We start from the raw sequence: 19,133 nt of genomic DNA on the forward strand, positions 1-19,133 counted from the left end.
AGAGGGGTAGCCAAGTTAGTCTGTAACAGGAAAAACTTATAAAACAATGAGAAGTCTAGTAGCAGCTTAAAGACTAACAAAATATGTTGACGGTATCATGAGCATTAGTGGGCACAACCCACTTCATCTGAAGAAGTGGATTGTGCCCACGAAAGCTCATGATACTGTCAACATATTTTGTTAATCTTTAAGGTACTATTAGGCTTTTCATGTTTTGTTTTTTTTTAAAGTTGTTAAACCTGTTTTAATGGTTACATCAACCAGTAAGTATGCAATTTACTTCAAAACAGAAGTCCCCAAACTGTGGGGCATGCCCACTGGGAGTGTGTGTATAGAGGACTGTTCTGGGGGGAGCACCACTTAGCTCTGTTCCTGGCCCTGCCTCCCCCTTCCTCTGGTTGCCAGCCCCAGCTAAGGCTTTGCTCCCAGCCCTTCCCTCACCCCTAGTTGTAGCCTCAGCCTTGGTTCTTTCACCTCGTCTCCTCTTCTTGGCCCTACTCCCAGCCCTGGCTCTCAGTGTTGTGTGAGCATTGATAGAGGTAAGGGGGGCCCTGAGGTAAACAGTTTGAGAACCACTGCTTTAGAAAATAACTGACATATAAGTAGAAAAGTTGATTCAAATTAATTATTAAAATCAATTTGTACTAGGTAGTTTAAATCATGTTTTTAATACTTTGATTTAAATCAATCCATAAGTTTATTATAGTTTCAGTTCAAAATTGTTTTGTAGTGCTTCTCTGAACTTTTAGAACATTTCACTGACTTTATTGTTGTTCTTGTATTATCTTCATATGTTTATAAGCTTTGAAGCTCCTTGGGATCTGTTGTCTTTTAATAAAAAGTGCTATGCAACATCTTCAGTTCAGGTGTAATGTGAAGTGTAATGGGTGAATTGGCTGAACTGAGACATATAACTATTTTAAAGTATTATGCTAAAGAGGGACTTGTGGAATATTTAAAGTTCGCTGCTCTGAAAATCCTTTTAATTTTAAGGTTGAGCCATCACTGCAAAGATTACTCAAGTAAGCCTAGCTTGAGTGAGAGTGTCCACACTGCAAAATATTTGAAGAGCCCAAGGTGATTGTTAGCAGCCAACAAGCTGTCTTACTCAAACCATAAATTAGCCCACCTGGTGGGCCAGTAACTTTAGGAGCAACACTTGAGCTGTAACTTGATTTAATACTGCGGTGAACACAAACCATAACGGGGCTGCTATGCTTGAGGCTGTGTGTTTCTAGCGTATTAAATAGACTGTTCTAAGGATAGTGGTTTCCCATAATCCTTTATAAACCTGGCAATAATAAACCTGTCATATTTTGAAAGTGTAGATATAAATGTGGGTCTCCCTTAAATAGATACCCTGTGCATCTTGATGACATCTGGCAGTGTGCTTTAATGCAGTAGTTCGATACTGCTTAATATTGACTGTAAGTTATGTAAGGCAAATGGAAAGCTGTATGTTTACTGAAATCCCATCTTATAGGCAAGGGCTAAAACGTAGCAAAGCCCCTCCTCCAGAGGATTATAGACATTGTATTCATTGGTAGTTTGTGTATTGCCACGTAACTGATGTATGCCTCTGCTACAGATTAGGATGCAACAGACTGCATGAGGAAAGGTCTGTCTGATCACACCAGTTCCCAGGTCAGTTGAACTGCTGAACCAGTGTCAAACAGATAATGGAGATTTTTCTTGATGTGGAGTGGGGAGAGAGAAATATGGGTCACAAACTCCTGGATGTAGAGTTTTTAATAAGTATTGGGATTTGTGATATAACAGTAATGTTAGTCATTCACAATAATGAATTTGAGTCCTTATATTTTTTGCTAAGGAGTGATGTCTCTTGTTCTTGTGTTAAATCCATTGCATCCACTTAGCTTTTTACCTAGTCTTTTAAGGCCCTTCAGAACTTTATTCTCTGCTTATTTGACCTCCTTTCCTATGTTAAACAGTGCTTCCTCTGCTCTAAAAAAGCCAGCCGTGACAAACCTTTGGTCCAGTTCTCTTACAAGTGTATTTGATCATTTTTCATTCAGGGAATGCCATCCCTGCTTTGATCTGCCTAGCCACTTCTTCTTGTCTTTTAATTTATGCTAACAACTGGCCTCTTCTGTGAAGTCCACAATATGAGAATCGGTATTTCCAGTTTCATTTAATGAATGGAAAAAGCCTTAAGTATAAACCAAATGATTAAAATGAATAATCATATTATTGTATTGTAAGCCCTTCTTCACCAAGGACTAATAACTAAAATGCTATCTCTTGGATTCTCTAGATTTCTCTGTTTGTTCTTCTATACAAGTTCTTATTCTCTCATCAATGTAGTGTTGGAGTTGCTTACAGGAATGCATTAAGTGAAATGATTGACATTTTACATGGGGCTTGTAGTTTCTTTCTTCTCCCCTGGAAAAGATTTTAACCTTTTTTTCCAAACACCCCATAGCTGGATTTTTCAGAGATGCTGAGCATGTACTGAAATTCTGTTGAATTAGGCTAAGTATCTCATGTAGCTCACTGTACCACCACGGAGGGTAAACTCCTTTCCTTTCTGTATTGTCTTAAATATCTCATCGAAGGATAGTTCCTCATCCTCTGTTAAAAATTATTAGATTTTTGTATATAATACAATTCTTGGATTAGGGACATTAAAATTAGATTAATCAACTAATGGAATAGTCAATGGAATTTCCATCAACTGATTTGTCAATAGGGGCGCTTCCACTTTGAAATGTAGTAAGAGCCCACCCAGCTGTTTGAAATGCTATGTGGAGCCTGGGGCCAGCCCTGAGTCCCCTGCTCATCCCAAGCTCCATGCTGTGCTTCCACTATGAAATGTACAAGAGCCCCAGCAGGGACTCTTGTACATTTCAAAGGTGGAACTAGGTGCAGCACTTCTACCTTTGAAATGTAACAGCTGGACGGGCTCTTGCTACATTTCAAAGCGGAAGCGCTCTTATCGACTAATCAGATAGTCGATGGAAATTCCAAAGTTTGCAAATCAAAGAACTCCAAGCAACCATCTAAGTGCTACACAAAATGGTAGGAACTTGGGGTGTTCTATGGAACAGTATTGAACAAAAGCTCCATAACATGTTGGAAAATACTTGACGAAGAATGGCGTTTTTTTATGCCTGATGTACAAGTGGGCTCAATGCTCGTTTAGTGAAATGAGGTATTAAGCCAGGTGTCCTTGACAAATCCCATAGTTGTAAGTACTGTTGCCCCTTTTCAATCCAAGCTGCTAGTGAGAGTTTGGGGTTTTGGTTCCATTTGGAAGTAGAAAATAATGATATTTTCCTTGATGCAATCTTATTTACAAAGAATGTCCAAAGTCCTGTTTTTCTGAATGCAGGAGGAATCCGGAACAAAGAAGCATAGTTTTAGTTTGCATGAGGGGTGTTAGATATTGATTAATTTAATAATTGTATAACCACACCAAATGTTAGTGGTTACACAATTATTCATTAGTCCCCAGGGAAGGAGTTGGCAGCCTGTGCACTCCAGCCCTACTCCTGGGGAGCCTTTATTTAAAAACCCATGCTGCTGCATCTATTTAAAAATTGGCTCCCTGTGCAGACTGGCTTTCATCTGCCACCCAGTGCTGATGCCTCAGATACAGGGGTGGCTGCAACCCGTGTCCGGGGGAGGCCTGAGCTCCCTGTAGACAGAGTCTGCACTCTGCTACCTCTGATACAGAGGCAGTGATGTGGGGCAAAGGGAAGGTGGCTACATGGAGCAGGCACATGTGGAGAGCCAGCTTTTAAGCTGGCTCGCACATGTATTTAATACTGCTTCTCCCCCCACACTGCTGCCTCTGATAGTGAGGCAGCGGGGGGGAGTGGCTCCGTGGGATCTATCAGAGGCCACAGTGTGGGGTGGGAGCTAGGCTCTGCGGAATTTGGCTCCCATGCCCCCCCTCCCTTGCTACCTCTGATACAGAGGCAGCAAGGAGGGATGTTGCAGTATAGGTGTTAGGATTAACTGATAAGCCTCAACTTATTGGTTAATTGTTTAAATGACTGTATGGTAACATCCCTAGTTTGCATTCAGAAGCCACTTAACAAACCCCAAATCTTCCTGTGTTGTCATCCTGTGCTCACAGCTACTCCTTGTCTTTTTACCGCTTCCAAGATTCCTTGATGTCTGAATTAGGCCTTTTTTTAGATGTGGACATGCAATTTAAGTGAAGGGCACATTGACACATCAGTTTCAGTGCAATTTTAACTTGGACCATAACAAGGTTTAACCCATCTCATGATAGTATGCTCTGCCTAGTTAAATTTCCTTTGAAGTTTTAGTTAGCTGCAGTGGTTTATTTCATGGAATGTCCCAGATTGTAGTAATGTAGCGGAGTTATCTAACTGTTCCACCGCAGAAACTGTTAATAGTGAGTGTAGCATTTTTTACTGTTTATGCTATAAAGCACTTGGGGGTGAAAGGTGCTATATGAATGTAAGATTATTGCTGTGAGGCAAGAGATGCCAGTGTTGACTCAAAAGTGTCTCCTCATTAGTGTTGTGTATGAATTGCATATGCAGTCATTTCTGCAGTAGAGGAGACAACCATAGGGAGTATTTCAGGTATTCTGAAATAAACAAGAGGAAACAGGGTTTTCTAGAGTATATTCTAAAAGAAAGTTATCTCCACGCTGCCTTCAATACTAAATGGGCTCGTCTACATTGGCCCCTTTTCCGGAAGGGGCATGTTAATTTCAGAGATCGCAATAGGGAAATCCGCGGGGGATTTAAATACCCCTGCGGCATTTAAATAAAAATGTCCGCCGCTTTTTTCCGGCTTTTAGAAAAGCCGGAAAAGAGCGTCTACACTGGCCCCGATCCTCCGGAAAAAGCGCCCTTTTCTGGAGGATCTTATTCCTACTTCAAAGTAATACTTTGAATACTTCAAAGTAGGAATAAGATCCTCCGGAAAAGGGCGCTTTTTCCGGAGGATCGGGGCCAGTGTAGACGCTCTTTTCCGGCTTTTCTAAAAGCCGGAAAAAAGCGGCGGACATTTTTATTTAAATGCCGCTGGGGGTATTTAAATCCCCCGCGGATTTCCCTATTGCGATCTCTGAAATTAACATGCCCCTTCCGGAAAAGGGGCCAGTGTAGACGTAGCCAATGAGTTTAATACATTCAAATATTTAAAAAAATAGAATGGTTTAACTGCTTCCACAATTACTCTTCTCTTAGCTCGTTTTATTGTCCTTTCCATGCCATTCTGTGTCAGAACAGTTCTATAGCAGTATAGCGTATACTTTTGCTTATCCTCCACAGTTTGGTTGCACCACCGAGCTATTTGTGTGTCTTTGCAATAATGAGGAGGTTTAGAACTTTCTTACTTGTAATGTCTCTTTTGGACTCAAAAGGAGACTTTCTTTTAAAGGCATTGACTGCTTGATGGATTGTACTTCTGGCCCTATAATGCATTGTCCATACTGATCACAAGGCATGGCAAAATGTAAACAATAGGAATGGTCTTTTTTCACACTATTTCATTCTTATAATTCTTACCAGATTTATACCATTAAATTTGGTGATTTTGTTCCATGAAAATAATTGTCACACTAGTCCTGATAGTGATAAAACTATTCAGAAGTTGAATCTGTCAAATAGTTGTTTCATGGCCCCATGATCTTTGGAGTATACTGTCAGCTTCATCAATAGGTGTCCATCCTAGTGGCAAAGCATGAGGTATTTATTAGGGATATTAGATATTGGTTATTTAGTAAATGTGTAGCCACAACATTAGGGATGTTAAGAACTAATCAACTGTCCGAGAAGCAAATGCTTATCGGATAGTCAGACAACTAGTTGATTTTTCCCCCCCATTGCTGCCTCTGTCAAATAGCTGTGTGGCACTGCCGCTTTGAAATGCTGAGGCGGTGTTCAAAGGGGCAGCGCTGCACAGCTGATTTCCGGCTCAGCTGTGCGGCACTGTCCCTTTCAAATGCCTCCTCGGCGTGGACTCCCCAGCTGATCCCGGGCTCCAGTGCAGCATTTCTGCTGAACCCGGGATCAGCTGGGGAGTCCCCAGCTGACCCCGAGTTCTGGGGAAATGCCGCACGGAGTCCCCAACTGACCCCAGCTCCATGTGGCATTTCAAATCGGCAGCGCAGCATGGAGTCCCCTGCTCTGATCTCCCCGCTGACCCCCTCCTGACCAACTCTGAGTCCCCCGCTGACTCCGGGCTCCATGTTGCGCTACTGCTTTGAAATGCACAAGAGCCCCCAAAGGGGACTTTTGTACATTTCAAAGCTGGTGCACCTCATGCAGCCCAGAGTCAGTGGGACTTCCTGCTGGCCCCGGCTGCATGCAGAGTTCCGCATTCCTCCTTTGAAATGTACAAGAGCCTCCGGTAGGCTCTTGGAGGAATGCAGAAGTGCCTATCAGCTAGTCAAGTAGTCAATAGAAATTCTATTGATTACTCGACTAGTAAATTAGCCGTTACTTAACATCCTTACACAATAATGTTTAGTGGTTACACAGTTATTAAAATGCTCTTGGTACCTGGCCCCATTCCTGGGGAGCCTCCTGCCAGCCTGAGCTGATACAGGGGCAGCAGGTGGAGCCGGTCGATGAGGGGAGCTGGTTTAAAAACTGGCTCCCTGTGCAGACTGGCTCCTGCCTTCTGCCTTGCACTGCTGCTTCTGATATAAAGGCAGCATCACAGGGCAGCAGCAGCCTGAGCTCCCCGCAGACAGAAGCTGCTGCAATATACCACAGAGCAGCCTCTGTCCACAGCAAGCCTGGGCTGCCTGTGGACAGAAGCTGCCCCACCTCCCACCTGTCCCCACACCGCACTGCTGCCTCTGATAAACAACAGCATGGGGTGGAGGGGCGGGTGGCTCTGTGGGAGCCGATAGGGCTAGGGATCTGGCTTCCTGCATGTACTGGCTCCTGCCTGCCCCGCTCCCTCATACTGCTGCATTTCTGTCAGAGGCAGCAGTGCGGGGGTGGGGAGCAGACCGCTTCCCCCAAGCTCCTGCTTCTTCCCTTCCCTTGTTCTATCAGAGGCTGCAAGGGTACGTGCGCGTGCGTGCATATAGTTATTTGGATTAACCAATAAACCCAGGCTTATTGGTTAATTGTTTAAATGTCTATACACTAACATCCCTACTACTTATAGTTTGGAAATAACTGTTTGAAACAATTGAGAGCTTATAAACTTTAAAATAGATCTTTATAAGTAGAAATGGAAAAGTGGATCAGCCAGATGTTCACATTAAAGACATTTGGATCTCTGTCTCATCGAGACAGTGCCTGGCTGAGAGATTCAGTCTCATAACCAGCTGCTTATCGGGGAGGTACCCTCCCACTTGCAGAGGGGGACACGTGTAAGGAAGAGATGTGAATTGTTAACTGGTTAATTGGTAAGCCTCATCCTTGGTGGCAAGGCTTACCACTTGAGATTAACCTGTGGGGGCTGAAGCAGCTCTCTGCCTGCTGTGAGCAGGGAGCTGCTCCAGCCTCGTGGGGGGCCTGATGTGGACAGGGCTGCTCTGGCATCCCAGCTGGTGCAGCCTCTGTCCGCGGAACCGAGTACTTTGCAGACAGGGGCTGTTCTGACTGGGATGCTGGAGCAGCCCCTGTGTGCAGGATGCTCTGGCCTGGCTGGTGCAGTTCAGTGGCAGGCAGGGGGGCTGCTTCAGCCGGGTTGGAGTGGACCCCTCTATCTCCTCCTTGCTTTTACTGGTTAAACAATATGTTAAACCAGTTAAATGGAATTTTACATCCCTAATGTGGAATTCTTTTCCTCTGTTAACCATGTGCTGCTGCTGTTAGAGCAGTGCAGTGAACGTGAGATGACCACTGTCACTTTCATTGAGCGAAACAGCAGGAAAAAAAATCAGCTATTCCTTGGGGAGTAAGGATGGGAGAGAGGAGAGTGCTCTCCCCACTTTAACTTTCCCAGTTTCCTGATGATATATGCAAAGGGAACATTATAGCGCAGCTGCAACATTAAATTCACAAGTTGCCAGCTGTCTACACTGGTCTCTTGAATTTGCGCAAAAGCACTGACGTTCTATTGTCTGAAATCGGTGCTTCTTGCGCAAATGCTTTGACGTTCCCGTTCGGGCAAAAGCCCTTTTCTGGAAATGTTTTTGTGCAAAAGGGCCAGTGTAGATAGCTCAGGTCTGTTTTGCGCAAAAAAGCCCCGATGGTGAAAATGGCGATTGGGGCTTTCTTGTGCAAACCTGCGTCTAGATTGGCACGGACGCTTTTGGCAAAAGCACTTTTTGCAGAAAAGCATCCGTGCCAATCTAGACGCTCTTTTCCGCAGATGCTTTTAACGGAAAAACTTTTCTGTTAAAAGCATTTGCGGAAAATCATGCCGGTCTATACATAGCCTAAGAGTCTTTAGCAGAATTTGGGACATAATTGCTCTTATTGTAATAGAGCAGAAATCCATAGTGCTTTTCTTACCAAAAAATTAATCTTCTCTCTTTCAGTCTTCCCATCTTAACCAGAAGAAAAACTACGTGCACCTGTAACCTTGTGGAGCATTGCAAGCCAATCCAATGGCGTCCTCAACTGCTGTGCCTGTAGGATTTCACTATGAAACAAAATATGTTGTTCTCAGCTATCTGGGACTCTTGTCACAGGAGAAGCCTCAAGAGCAACATCCTCCCTCGATTCCAGGTAACATTGTATTTACATATGTGGTTGCTTCATCAATTAACTGTAGAATTAAGTTACGTTTATATACATGCCTTGAATGTATATAATTGCTGCTTTTTAAACTTGTGTGTCTCGTTATATTTACTTTTAAAATAAAATGAACACCTGGTGACAGAAACAAAGCAGTTCATATCTAGGTCACTGGTTTAATTTCAGCGAAGTCCATAGTGCTGAAATACATTGAAATACCTAGGTAGTCTGTATTAGGGATGTAAAATCCCGTTTAATTGGTTAACTGGTGAAATGTGAAATTTAGCTGGTTAACCAGCTAAGGTGAGGGGGGTGCTCCATCCGGCTGGGCTGGAGTGGTTCCCTACCGCAGGGAGGAGCAGCCACTGGAGCATCTCCTGTCCATGGTGGACCCTGTGGAGCTGGAGCAATCCCCTGCTCAGAGCAGGCAAGGAGCTGCTCCAGTCCCCACTAGTTATTCTTGAGGTTGACATTCTTAAGGTTTTCTCTATGGTAGCACTTTCTTGGGCAACCTTCCATTCATGCTATTCCTACTGGGGCTGGCTTACAGAAGGGTTAGGCTTTTTTTTTTAACCACAATCTGAGTTCTAGCTTTGCTTTTGGTGAGTTTAGATAAGAGTGATTGTGGTATACTCCACCATTCCAAATCTTTCTTTATTTTCTGACTTAGTGATTTGACATTTAAATCATAGAGGTCTTCTAGGTTGTTTGAGATTTGAATTTCCAAGTATTTTTTGCCCCATTTGCACCCAAATGTTTTCTGGAAGAATGACCGCTCAAAGTCTGTCAAGTTTATAATTAGCATTTCAGATTTAGCATCATTTACATAAATCCAGATGCTTTCCTAAAGTCAGATATTAGTATCTACATAAATCTTCTGCACATATTTTATTTAGATAAAAATACTGCATCATCTTCATGTAAAGCTATTTTCTGATGTTCCTAACAGTTTTATTCCTGTGTTAATTGTTCCTTATTTTCTGTACAAAAGGCATCATGGCTGGTGCTAAAAATAAAGGAGATTCTGGACATATCTGCCTAATAGTTTCTCTGTGTAACTGAAACAGGAAATTTAACCCTATTATCTTGTGCAGCTGTACTTGCCACCAATCCCTTACATGGAGTGTCCATTTGAGACTAGGCTTGTAACAGAAAGTTCCACTCTAATAAAAGTTTTCTCTGCAGCAAGTGACGGTAAAGGAATTGAATCATGTTTAAATCTGCAGTTATAGTTTATTAAAAGTACTCTGAATATTCTTATATTTTATGTCCTTCATCCAGTTTGAGCTGCATTCACATAAACTGAGAGCATGGACTGCAGTTGGCCCGCAAGTATTTTTGGTGAAATCTTTCTCGTGATTCAGGATTGCCTATTTTTAGTATTATCCCTGACACAATAAACTCTTGTAATTCAGCACACACTCAAATCAACTTTCCCTTCCCTAGTAATCCTTAAAACGTTTTTCCTTTAACTTGCATATAAAATACATAAATACTGAATCAAAATGACTGAGATCTGTCAGGGTTTGTAAAAAGTAGAAAAACTAAGACTGTAACAAAGTATTTTTGAAAATTGCAAAAAACTCTGGCATGAAATTAATACTTCAGTTTGTACTGTTTTTGTTTTTAATAAACATGTTTGTCTGTACTTTTGTGTCAGTGCAATTTCTGTTGTAATTTCATCTCTTGATTTTTGAAATGCAGGCCTCTGAGTTCCAAGGCACCCATGTGTTTTCTCACTTACGATTTGTCAGTTTCATGAAGCTTTTTGTGGGAAAGTTGGTGTTATTTGGCAATCACAGGAAATAACTACATTTTAATCTGCAATAACTACATTTTATTTTGACAAATACACATTAGATAAGAACAAAAACATTATTTGAAATAGACATTTTCATTACTGGAACGTACAAATTCCAAGAGGAATCAGTATTTTTCTGTAATCCAAGACTGTTAATGCAAATATAGAAAATAAATTTGAGTTGTTTGTAAGTGGGAAGGAAATGGAGATCCTATGAAAAGTGTTTTCAAGATCAATACTGAATTAAGAGCAAAATGTCAGTACGAATTTTTGTATTCAGTTGACATCCCAAGGTGAGAGGACACATGCGCTTCTGAGCGAAGATAACTAGCTAGCATGTCTGCTTTTTTTGTAGAGAAGTTTGCTTACATTGAATTGGAATCTGGTGTCCAGCATGCTTTTTGTCGTTCTAGCACAGTAATTCTTCCAAAACTTGTTCTTTCCATCTACGTTACATTAAACCTGCCTGTTTCCCTTCAACAAACAGATTAACATCAGTGGTACCCTCTTGCCATCTTTGCTCAGAATTTCTTGCTGGCATTCACACTTTGTCTACACATCCCCATCTTCCTGTCTATTCATATGCAGCTGCTCATGTGACTTTCCTTTTTTACCGGTTTGGAATCCCGTTGCTTGCCATCAGTCTCTTATATAATTCAATCTGTTTTCTCACTTTTAGGGCCCTACATAATCTCACCCTACTTTCATCGCTCCTCTCCATTCTTTTCCTTAGCTCATGTCTCCTTTCTACACTAGTAAATTTTCCATTTTTTGGTTGCTTAATGAGCAGCTCATGCAATATAGGTATCTGGCATTCCATCTGCTTGGTCATTATGATTATTATTTATATTGTGTGGTATGAGATTGTAATTGAAAAGGAATTGCTTATGATTCCTAATGGTAAGGAGTGAGAACTTCCGCCCCTCAGAAAGAAGCACATGATACAGGGAATGATAATGTCTCTTTTTCATGTCATTAAGTCTGCATGCCAAGATACATGGTACAATATCTTGTCACCAATGCTGCAATACAGCATCAGGGTCTGATTTGAGGTGCTCTGCAGCTCCATGTGACCACTTTGATTCTTCAGCTGCTTGTGGTTGAGCACCATTGCTTTAGAGAATGAGACGAGCATTTTGTTGATGTGTGTTGGCTATCACTTAGACTAAGATTAAGTGACTACAAAGTTACTTTATAGGGGAAACATTTAATATAACTAAGGCCTGATCCACACAACAAAGTTAGGTCTAATTAATAATGTATGTGTCTACACTACCAAGTTCCTTCTGCTGACCTAAAGGGCTTACAAAATCAACTTCTGTATTCCACCTCTATAAGAGGCATAGTGCTTCACTTGACATCCACATGTCTACATAAAGACAGTATAGTAATTCAAAGGGATTGGCTTCAGGAGGTGTCCCAGACTGCTTTGAAGAGCACTTTGAGCTCCCCTGCACTTCAGCCAGGCACACAGAAAGCAGCTGCTCCTCTGTTAATGCCCTGGGAACTTCTGAATTTTTATTTCTCTCCATGGATGCTCAGGGCCACGAATGTGCTGCAGGATGGAGAACACAAGAGACGCTGGTTCTTATTGTTGTGCGGGGAGAAGAGTCGGTGCAGGCAGAGCTCTGAACTAGCAGAAGCAAGGCAAACATCTATGCCAAAATCTCATAGGGCATGGGGGACAAAGGACTACACCAGGGACACGCAGCAATGCTGCATGGAAATAAAGGAATGTAGGCAAATGTAACACAGGGTAAGGGAGGCAAACAGTCACTCTGGTTCTGAGCCACAGACATGTCCCTTCTATGAGGAGCTGCACACGATTCTAGGCGGCTACCCCGCTGTTATCCCAAATCTCTCTGTGGAGAGTTTTCAGGCGCCCCAAACAACATCAGGCAACAAGTACAGTATTTTGACAAGAAAGAGGGGAGGAGAATACAGGGCAGGCAAGCAGGGGATCCATTCTGCCCCACAGCCAAGAAAGTTTTAAATTTCCGGAGCCCATCCCCTCAAAAGAGCAGTTGTGCCTTCTCTGCCATCATGCTCCATTCACCTGTGGTGAGTACACACTTTCAATCAAACTGTAGGAGTGAAATGAAATTATTTTTAATGTTGAATCTGAATTAAAAAATTGGGATAGTGGTTAGTGGTGGCCAGTCTAGCTATACAGAGAGTGCTCTCCTAGAAAGACTGTTTTGTGCCTGGGGATGAACCGTAAATCCTCCATGGATATCTCTAGGAAGCTCTCATGGAGGTACAGTAAAACTCCAATTTTCCGGCATCCAGTGGTCTGGCACTCCCGATAGTCCGACACCAACTGGAACCCAGAAGTGCTCCGGCCAGCTGGACAATTGGAGCTGCTCTGCGCGGCCTCCCCAAGTCCGTTGCTGCTGCTGCTGCTGCTGCTGCTGCTGAAATGGACCAGTGGCGGACTTGGGGAAGAGGCTCAGAGCAGCTGGGGTGCTGCTGGGTTGGTCCCGCAGCACCACCCTTAACCCCCCTGCTCGGCGCCCGCAGCACCGCAGCTGCTCTGCTCCGCAGCTGCTGCCGCTGCCAAAACTGGCGAGCAGCAGACTTGGGGAAGTTGCAGAGCAGAGCAGTTGGGGTGCTGCCGGGCGCTGAGCAGGAGGGTGAGGGACGGCGCTGCGGGACCAACCCGGCAGCACCGCGTTTGCTCTGCCCCACAGCTTCCCCAAGTCCGCCACTTGTCAGTTTCAGCAGTGGTGGATTTGGGGAAGCTGTGGGGCAGAGCAAATGGGGTGCTGCCGTGTTGGTCCTGCAGCGCTGCTTAGGTAAAAGTACAAGGTTTGTACCCAGATGCTTACATCATCTGCTCCTTTTCTGCCTTTGTTACCCTCAGGAAAGTGATATCATGTATGGTTACCTAGGGGAAATGGGGGAAGTTACAAGTGCCAGCTCTTAAGCCACAAGCAATTTGATAATTAAGCCACCTTTTTTTGCTGAATTCAGGGCCAAACAACCACTCTTTCCTGGGCGTGTCCTGTCTGTGGTTGGACAGGCTCATCCCATACTGCAAGGAAAGAGGAGGCCATTCTTCCTGTTCCTTTCCACCCCAACCTGGTGCTATTCTTTTAACAAGCAAACAGCAGATCTCCTTATGTTGTGGCTTTCAGGGAAGTGCATTGAGGGCAGTTTATTTTATTAAAAAAATTAATCTTGCACTTCAATGTACGCACTGTCAATGTTATCCCTGTGCTTTGCATTCTTTGCAGCTGAAACTTTGTGTGTGGTTGCATCCTACACACCGGGACTGAGACTTTGCCAGATTAGAAGGCGGAAAAAGATGATTTGTGTGGACATGCTCAATGAGTTAATGCATGCCTCTGAGAGTAACAAGACTGAGCCTGGAAGATTGAACTGCTGGAGAGCATGCACAATAACTGCAAGAACAGGAGAGCATGCAGGGAACACAAGCATGACAAGATGGTGCAGATTATGAGGGAGCAAACAGACATGTTGAGGTATTTGGTGAAGGTTCTAGAAAGGCACCTGGATGCTAGAGTCCTGCTGCACCCGATGCTGAAACTACTTCCTTCATTGCCAAGTTCAATATCCCACTCTCCCAGATGTCCTAGTATGCAGGGGAGGATGGACCTCCAGTATCCCGTGTACTCCACTTCTGGAGCAGATACAAGGAACAGAAGATTCCCATTCCCACAGATGTGTTATTGCTGTGCAAGGACCGATTGCTTACATCTTCCCCACCCTGCAGTGTTCTCAGCCGGTTAGCTGCAGGTTTTTCTTCACTTTCTTTGCTGTGTCTCATTAGTGTTGGTGAGCGTAATAAAAATGAATGAATTGGGGATAAAAGTCTCTTTACTCACTCAGTACACTATGGTTAGAGGGGGGTGTAGTTTATAGGGAAATACATGCCTTGAAAGGGGCAGCTCGGTAAGGAACAACACACAAGTTTCACATCACTCTGAGTTATCATTGATTAAATGAGTTTTCAACATCTCATGGGGATGCAGTGCACCTCAATGTGCTTTTATTATCCTGATGTTTGGCTGTTCAAAATTGGTTGCCAGGATATCTGCTTGCACCCCACTGGAAACTTTTCTCTCTCTGTTTATTTCACAGATATTATGGAGCACACAGCAGGCAGCAACTACAATGGGAATATTGCTTTCACTGAGATCTAACCTACTAAGAAAATGATGGCAACATGTTTTTAATATCCAAAGGGACATTCTATCAGGCTATGTCTACGCTCGCGGCTTCTTGCGCTAGGTCAGCCGTTCTTGCGCACGAATCTGCAGAGCGTTCACACTGCCCGCCCGCTCGCTCTTGCGCAAGTAAATTTACAGTACAGTGTGGTAAGAGAGGGCTCCTTGCGCAAGAGCTACACTCTTTTTTGACAGGTGTAAGCCCTCTTGCGCAAGAGGGCAGTGTGGATGCTCAGCAGGAATTTCTTGCGCAAGAAACCCCTATGGCTAAAATGGCCACCAGAGCTTTCTTGCGCAAGAAAGCGTCCACACTGCCATCGGCGCTGTTGCGCAAAAGCACAGCTCGCACATAGCAGTGTGGACGTTTTCTTGAGCAAGAGTTCTTGCACAAGAAGCCGCGAGTGTAGACCTAGCCCCAGTGTTTTGCACTTGCTCATCTTATGGTTGAGCTACTACTTACTGCTGTCCAGACGGCTTATGAAGCTGTACACAGGCAATGGGAGCAAGGGGTAGACTGGTTTCCAAAGTTAACAACTGGCATTTCAGTGTCACCAGTGGTCATTTTGCAGTCTGGAAAGAAAGTGCCTGCTTGTAGCTTTCTGAATAGATGAGAGTTCCTAAAAATGCATGCTATGCTCTTTTCACAACCATCCTGCATTGATGTTGATAAAGTGGTCCTTGTGATCCACCAGCTCTTGCATAACCATTGAAAAGTACCCCTTGCCGTTTATGGCTTTAAGATGGTCTGGTGCTGAGATAGGGATGTGTGTTCTGTCTATTGCCCCAGTGCAATTAGCAAACCCCATGACTGCAAAATAAACTACTATGTCCTGCACATTTCCCAAAGTCACAACCCTTTTTAGCAAATGTCTATTGAATGCCCTGTCATCTTGGATTTCAGCAGCTCTCATGATAGATTTACCCACACCAAATTGGTTTCCCAGTGACCAGTAGCAGTCTGGCATTGCAGGCTTCCACAGAGTGAGCACCACTTGCTTTTCAACAGTAAGACCAGGTCCTGTGAAAATGGCTTTATGCATTTGAAAGTTCTGCTGCCACTGCTCCTCGTTGCACCACCAATCAGTGCTTGTTTCCTGGGTCCATGGCTTCCAGCAGGGCAGCTTACGTGGTAGCAGATTGTTCTGCATTGCAGCTACTGCTTTGGCTCTGCAAATACTTCAGGATAAGTTATGAGGTGTTTGCAGTGCTCACAACAACAGAGTACAGTTGAGAGGAGGTCCAAGTTTGCCTTACTATGGTATTTGCACTTGTAATCCAGGCTTAGAAAAAAAAGTGTGTAAAAAGCTTAATTTGTTTGCCATTGATTTCAGAGAAGGAGGCCCGTAAGTGCATCATGGGAATATGGCATTAGTCTCCTTTAACCGTCTGTGAAAGTGTTTGTCCTCTGAGCCATAACAAGCCTGACCCAGCACTCCACTCAGTTCCATGCACTGTGGGATATCAATTGACAGTGCATTGTTCCTTGGGTTGATGCAAGTCCTGCTAGTGAGGATGTGCTCTGCTGATAAAATGTGCATAGAGGGGACATGCAGAATAGACTTGCTTAAATCAGGCACACTGTCGACTTAAGTAAGTGACCTAATTTTGTAGTGTAGACCCATTCTAACACTTAGATCTATTTTTTAAAATTGACATACTTTTCTATTTTCTAGAATATAGAGCCATCTGTGTATTAGAAAGTGCTCATTGTATGGTTGCTGTTGCTTTGCTTTGCTTTGAAAAGCAGCAGTTATATGAACTTTAGCCTATTGATTTTTTTGAAGAAGGAAACTGATATGGCCAGTTTGGTTTCAGACGTGTTCATGCTGATATCTGCTACAGCAACAAGAAGGCAGCCTTTAGACAGTTCCCTGGGAGTACCCCTTTTGTGTGTCGGACTTCAAGCATTTACGCTTTACACAAGGGGAGATCACACAATCTCAAATATTACTAGAATGTGCCTTAACACTCTAGCATCCTGGTTTCTCACTGTTCTTTGTTGCAGTGAGTCCAAATTAAATCAGACTCCGAAGAAACTTTCAATAATTTTTTAAGCAATACGCAAAACCCTTTTCAAATCCAGGTAGCATTTATTAGTTAACTGGAATACAGTGTCTGGAAGTCCTTAGGTTAGTATGGGAAAATCAGGTTTAAGTCAGAGTACATAGGCCAAACCTGGGCAAAATATGGCCCGTGGGTCGGATTCAGTCCATCAAGCCATTGGATCCAGCCCATGGACGCTTTGGGGAGCCACAGACAGGCTCCCTGCTTGCCTCACCCCACCTGCGTGCCGCTCAGAAACACAGTTGTGGGGCAGTTTTTCTTTAAAAATTGTGAGTCCGGAGGAGAGGTGGAAGCTTTAGGAGCTGCTTGTGCCCCCAGCACAATCCCATTTCTGTCCAGAAACTGGCCGATGGGAGCTGCCTGTTTCAATAACGGAACCATGAAGCACAAGGGGCTCCAGAGCACATGGCTGCAGCCTGGGCAGGGCAGGCAGGGAGGCTGATTCAGGATCCGCTGCTGGCTAGTAAGTCTCCTGGAAGAGCCTGCCTCTGGCACCCTAGTCCCTCCCTCCCCAATCCTCTGCCCCCCCACTCCTGTCCCCTACTCTAGATACCCAAATCCTCTGCCCCCCTTCTGTACCCATATCTCATCCCAAATCCAGCACCTCAATCCCTTGTCCCAGATTACAGTCCCCTCCTGCCCCTTCTCTCTCAACCCAAATCCCTGCACCCCCTCCTGTACCAATTTCCTACCCTAAGTCACAATCCAGCCCCCTGCACCCAGTCCAGTGCCTCAGGTCACAACTGCCTCCTTCACCCAAACTTCCTCCCTTACCTCAAGCTCCCTTCTGCACCTAATCTCCATCCCAGACCCTGCACCTCCTCCATTAATATCATGGAAGAGTGCAGCCCTTGACCACTTTTCCAAATTCTTGGAGTGGCCCCCCCTAGCAAAAATTATTACCCACCTCTGCCATAGGCAGAAGATGTAACCCCCAGAAGGGATATCTCATTTATTGTGGGTCTTTATCGATCTGTCCTATTGAAGTTATTCCATACTTAGTAAATAATTAATAGAAATCGGAGCAGGGACACGAACAACAAGAAGAGATTGAGAAAGCCCTTTACCAGATTATTGCAATGCTAAAAGAGTCTCTTGCATTGTGGGAGACCCACGTTCAATTCCCTTGTAAATATCAGGCAGAGCGGGGAAGTGATTTTGTGTATCCCACATCCCAGGAGAGTACCCTAACCCTGGTCTAAAGGTTAGAAGGACCCTGGTCTTCCTGGAGGTGACTTTGTTTGACTTTTTCAGTTTACAGAAAAAAAATGTTTTTGATTGAAACCAAAACATTTTTTTCAGATTTGCAAACAAAATGGGAAAAAAAAATTGTTCAGCTCTAATCCTGAGTTCTCAACAGCAAGCTTAAGACAGTTGATACATGCTATCATTTTGTCTTTCTGTCTGTCTCTGTGTTCACATATTCACTCTGCTTTACTTTCCAGCCATTAAGTGATGATGTTAATTACTATCATGTTCATTACTGGGGCTCCCATTGTTTGTTCTGAGTTCTCAATCTGATGTGTGATTCCAATCAGTGCTTGTTAAAGTATTTCATTTCATCCCAGAGAGAATATGCTACATTTCGGTGTGTCTCATTCCGTTTTGTACTCTGTGTATAATACATAAACTGAGATACACATATGAATCAAAAAACTATGATCGAATACTCCCACATTCATCACACAGTTCCATGATTGACTTGTGTGAACTAAAGCGCCTTGATACAAATTTCTGTGTTCGTTGTGCTTTTGGCCTGGGGGGGAGCAAAGGGCTCTACAGTATCCACTTGCCTTTAAAAACCCTGCTGCATTGGATTAACCTATCCTTTTATCCTAGGAAAGCTGAACTTGGTCCCACATAGAGCCTCTATCAGTACCACTTCAGGGTTGGTCTTGGGATATCGCTTGAGATAATCTTAGAATACAGGCAGTCCCCGGGTTACGTACAAGATAGGGACTGTAGGTTTGTTCTTAAGTTGAATCTGTATGTAAGTCGGAACTAGCGTCCAGATTCAGCCGCTGCTGAAACTGACCAGCGGCTGACTACAGGAAGCCCGAGGCAGAGTTGCTCTGCCCCGGGCTTCCTGGAATCAGCCTCTGATCTGTTTCAACAGGCTGAATCTGGACGCCAGTTCCGACTTACATACAGATTTAAATTAAGAACCCCCGGCGTCCCCAAGTCAGCTGCTGCTGAAACTGATCAGCGGCTGATTCCAGGAAGCCAGGGGCAGAGCAACTCTGCCTTGGGCTTCCTGTCGTCAGCGCTGGTCAGTTTCAGCAGCGGCTGACTTGGGGACGCCTGGGGCAGAGCAGCTGGGGTGCTGCTGGGTTGGTCCAGTAGCGCCGCTCCTCGGCGCTACTGGAGCAACCCAGCAGCACCCCAGCTGCTCTGCCCCAGGAGTCCTGATTCAGCCACTGCTGAAAC

The 19,133-nt window shown here is 44.1% G+C and overlaps 1 protein-coding gene and 1 pseudogene across 3 annotated transcripts in view; both read left to right on the forward strand.

Moving 5' to 3' along the window:
• Positions 1-19,133, forward strand: part of BCL2L13 (BCL2 like 13) — a 75,048-nt gene that overhangs the window by 3,834 nt on the left and 52,081 nt on the right. The window contains exons 2-3 of one of the 2 annotated variants that reach the window (XM_075896823.2): positions 1,589-1,644; positions 8,453-8,642. In XM_075896823.2, coding sequence (XP_075752938.1) covers positions 8,522-8,642 — 121 coding nt within the window. In that variant the 5' untranslated portion in view covers positions 1,589-1,644; positions 8,453-8,521. The remainder of the gene's footprint in view (positions 1-1,588; positions 1,645-8,452; positions 8,643-19,133) is intronic. The other variant, XM_075896812.2, reaches the window with a different exon arrangement.
• LOC149525621 (uncharacterized) lies at positions 10,666-18,700 on the forward strand (annotated as a pseudogene). The gene is made up of 4 exons (XR_016349301.1): positions 10,666-10,745; positions 12,090-12,323; positions 12,376-12,513; positions 13,689-18,700. The product of XR_016349301.1 is annotated as an uncharacterized LOC149525621 (transcript).

Source organism: Pelodiscus sinensis, chromosome 1 (assembly GCF_052426305.1).
Source record: "Pelodiscus sinensis isolate ZL-2025 chromosome 1, ASM5242630v1, whole genome shotgun sequence".
In the NCBI taxonomy this organism is placed as follows: Eukaryota; Metazoa; Chordata; order Testudines; family Trionychidae; genus Pelodiscus; species Pelodiscus sinensis.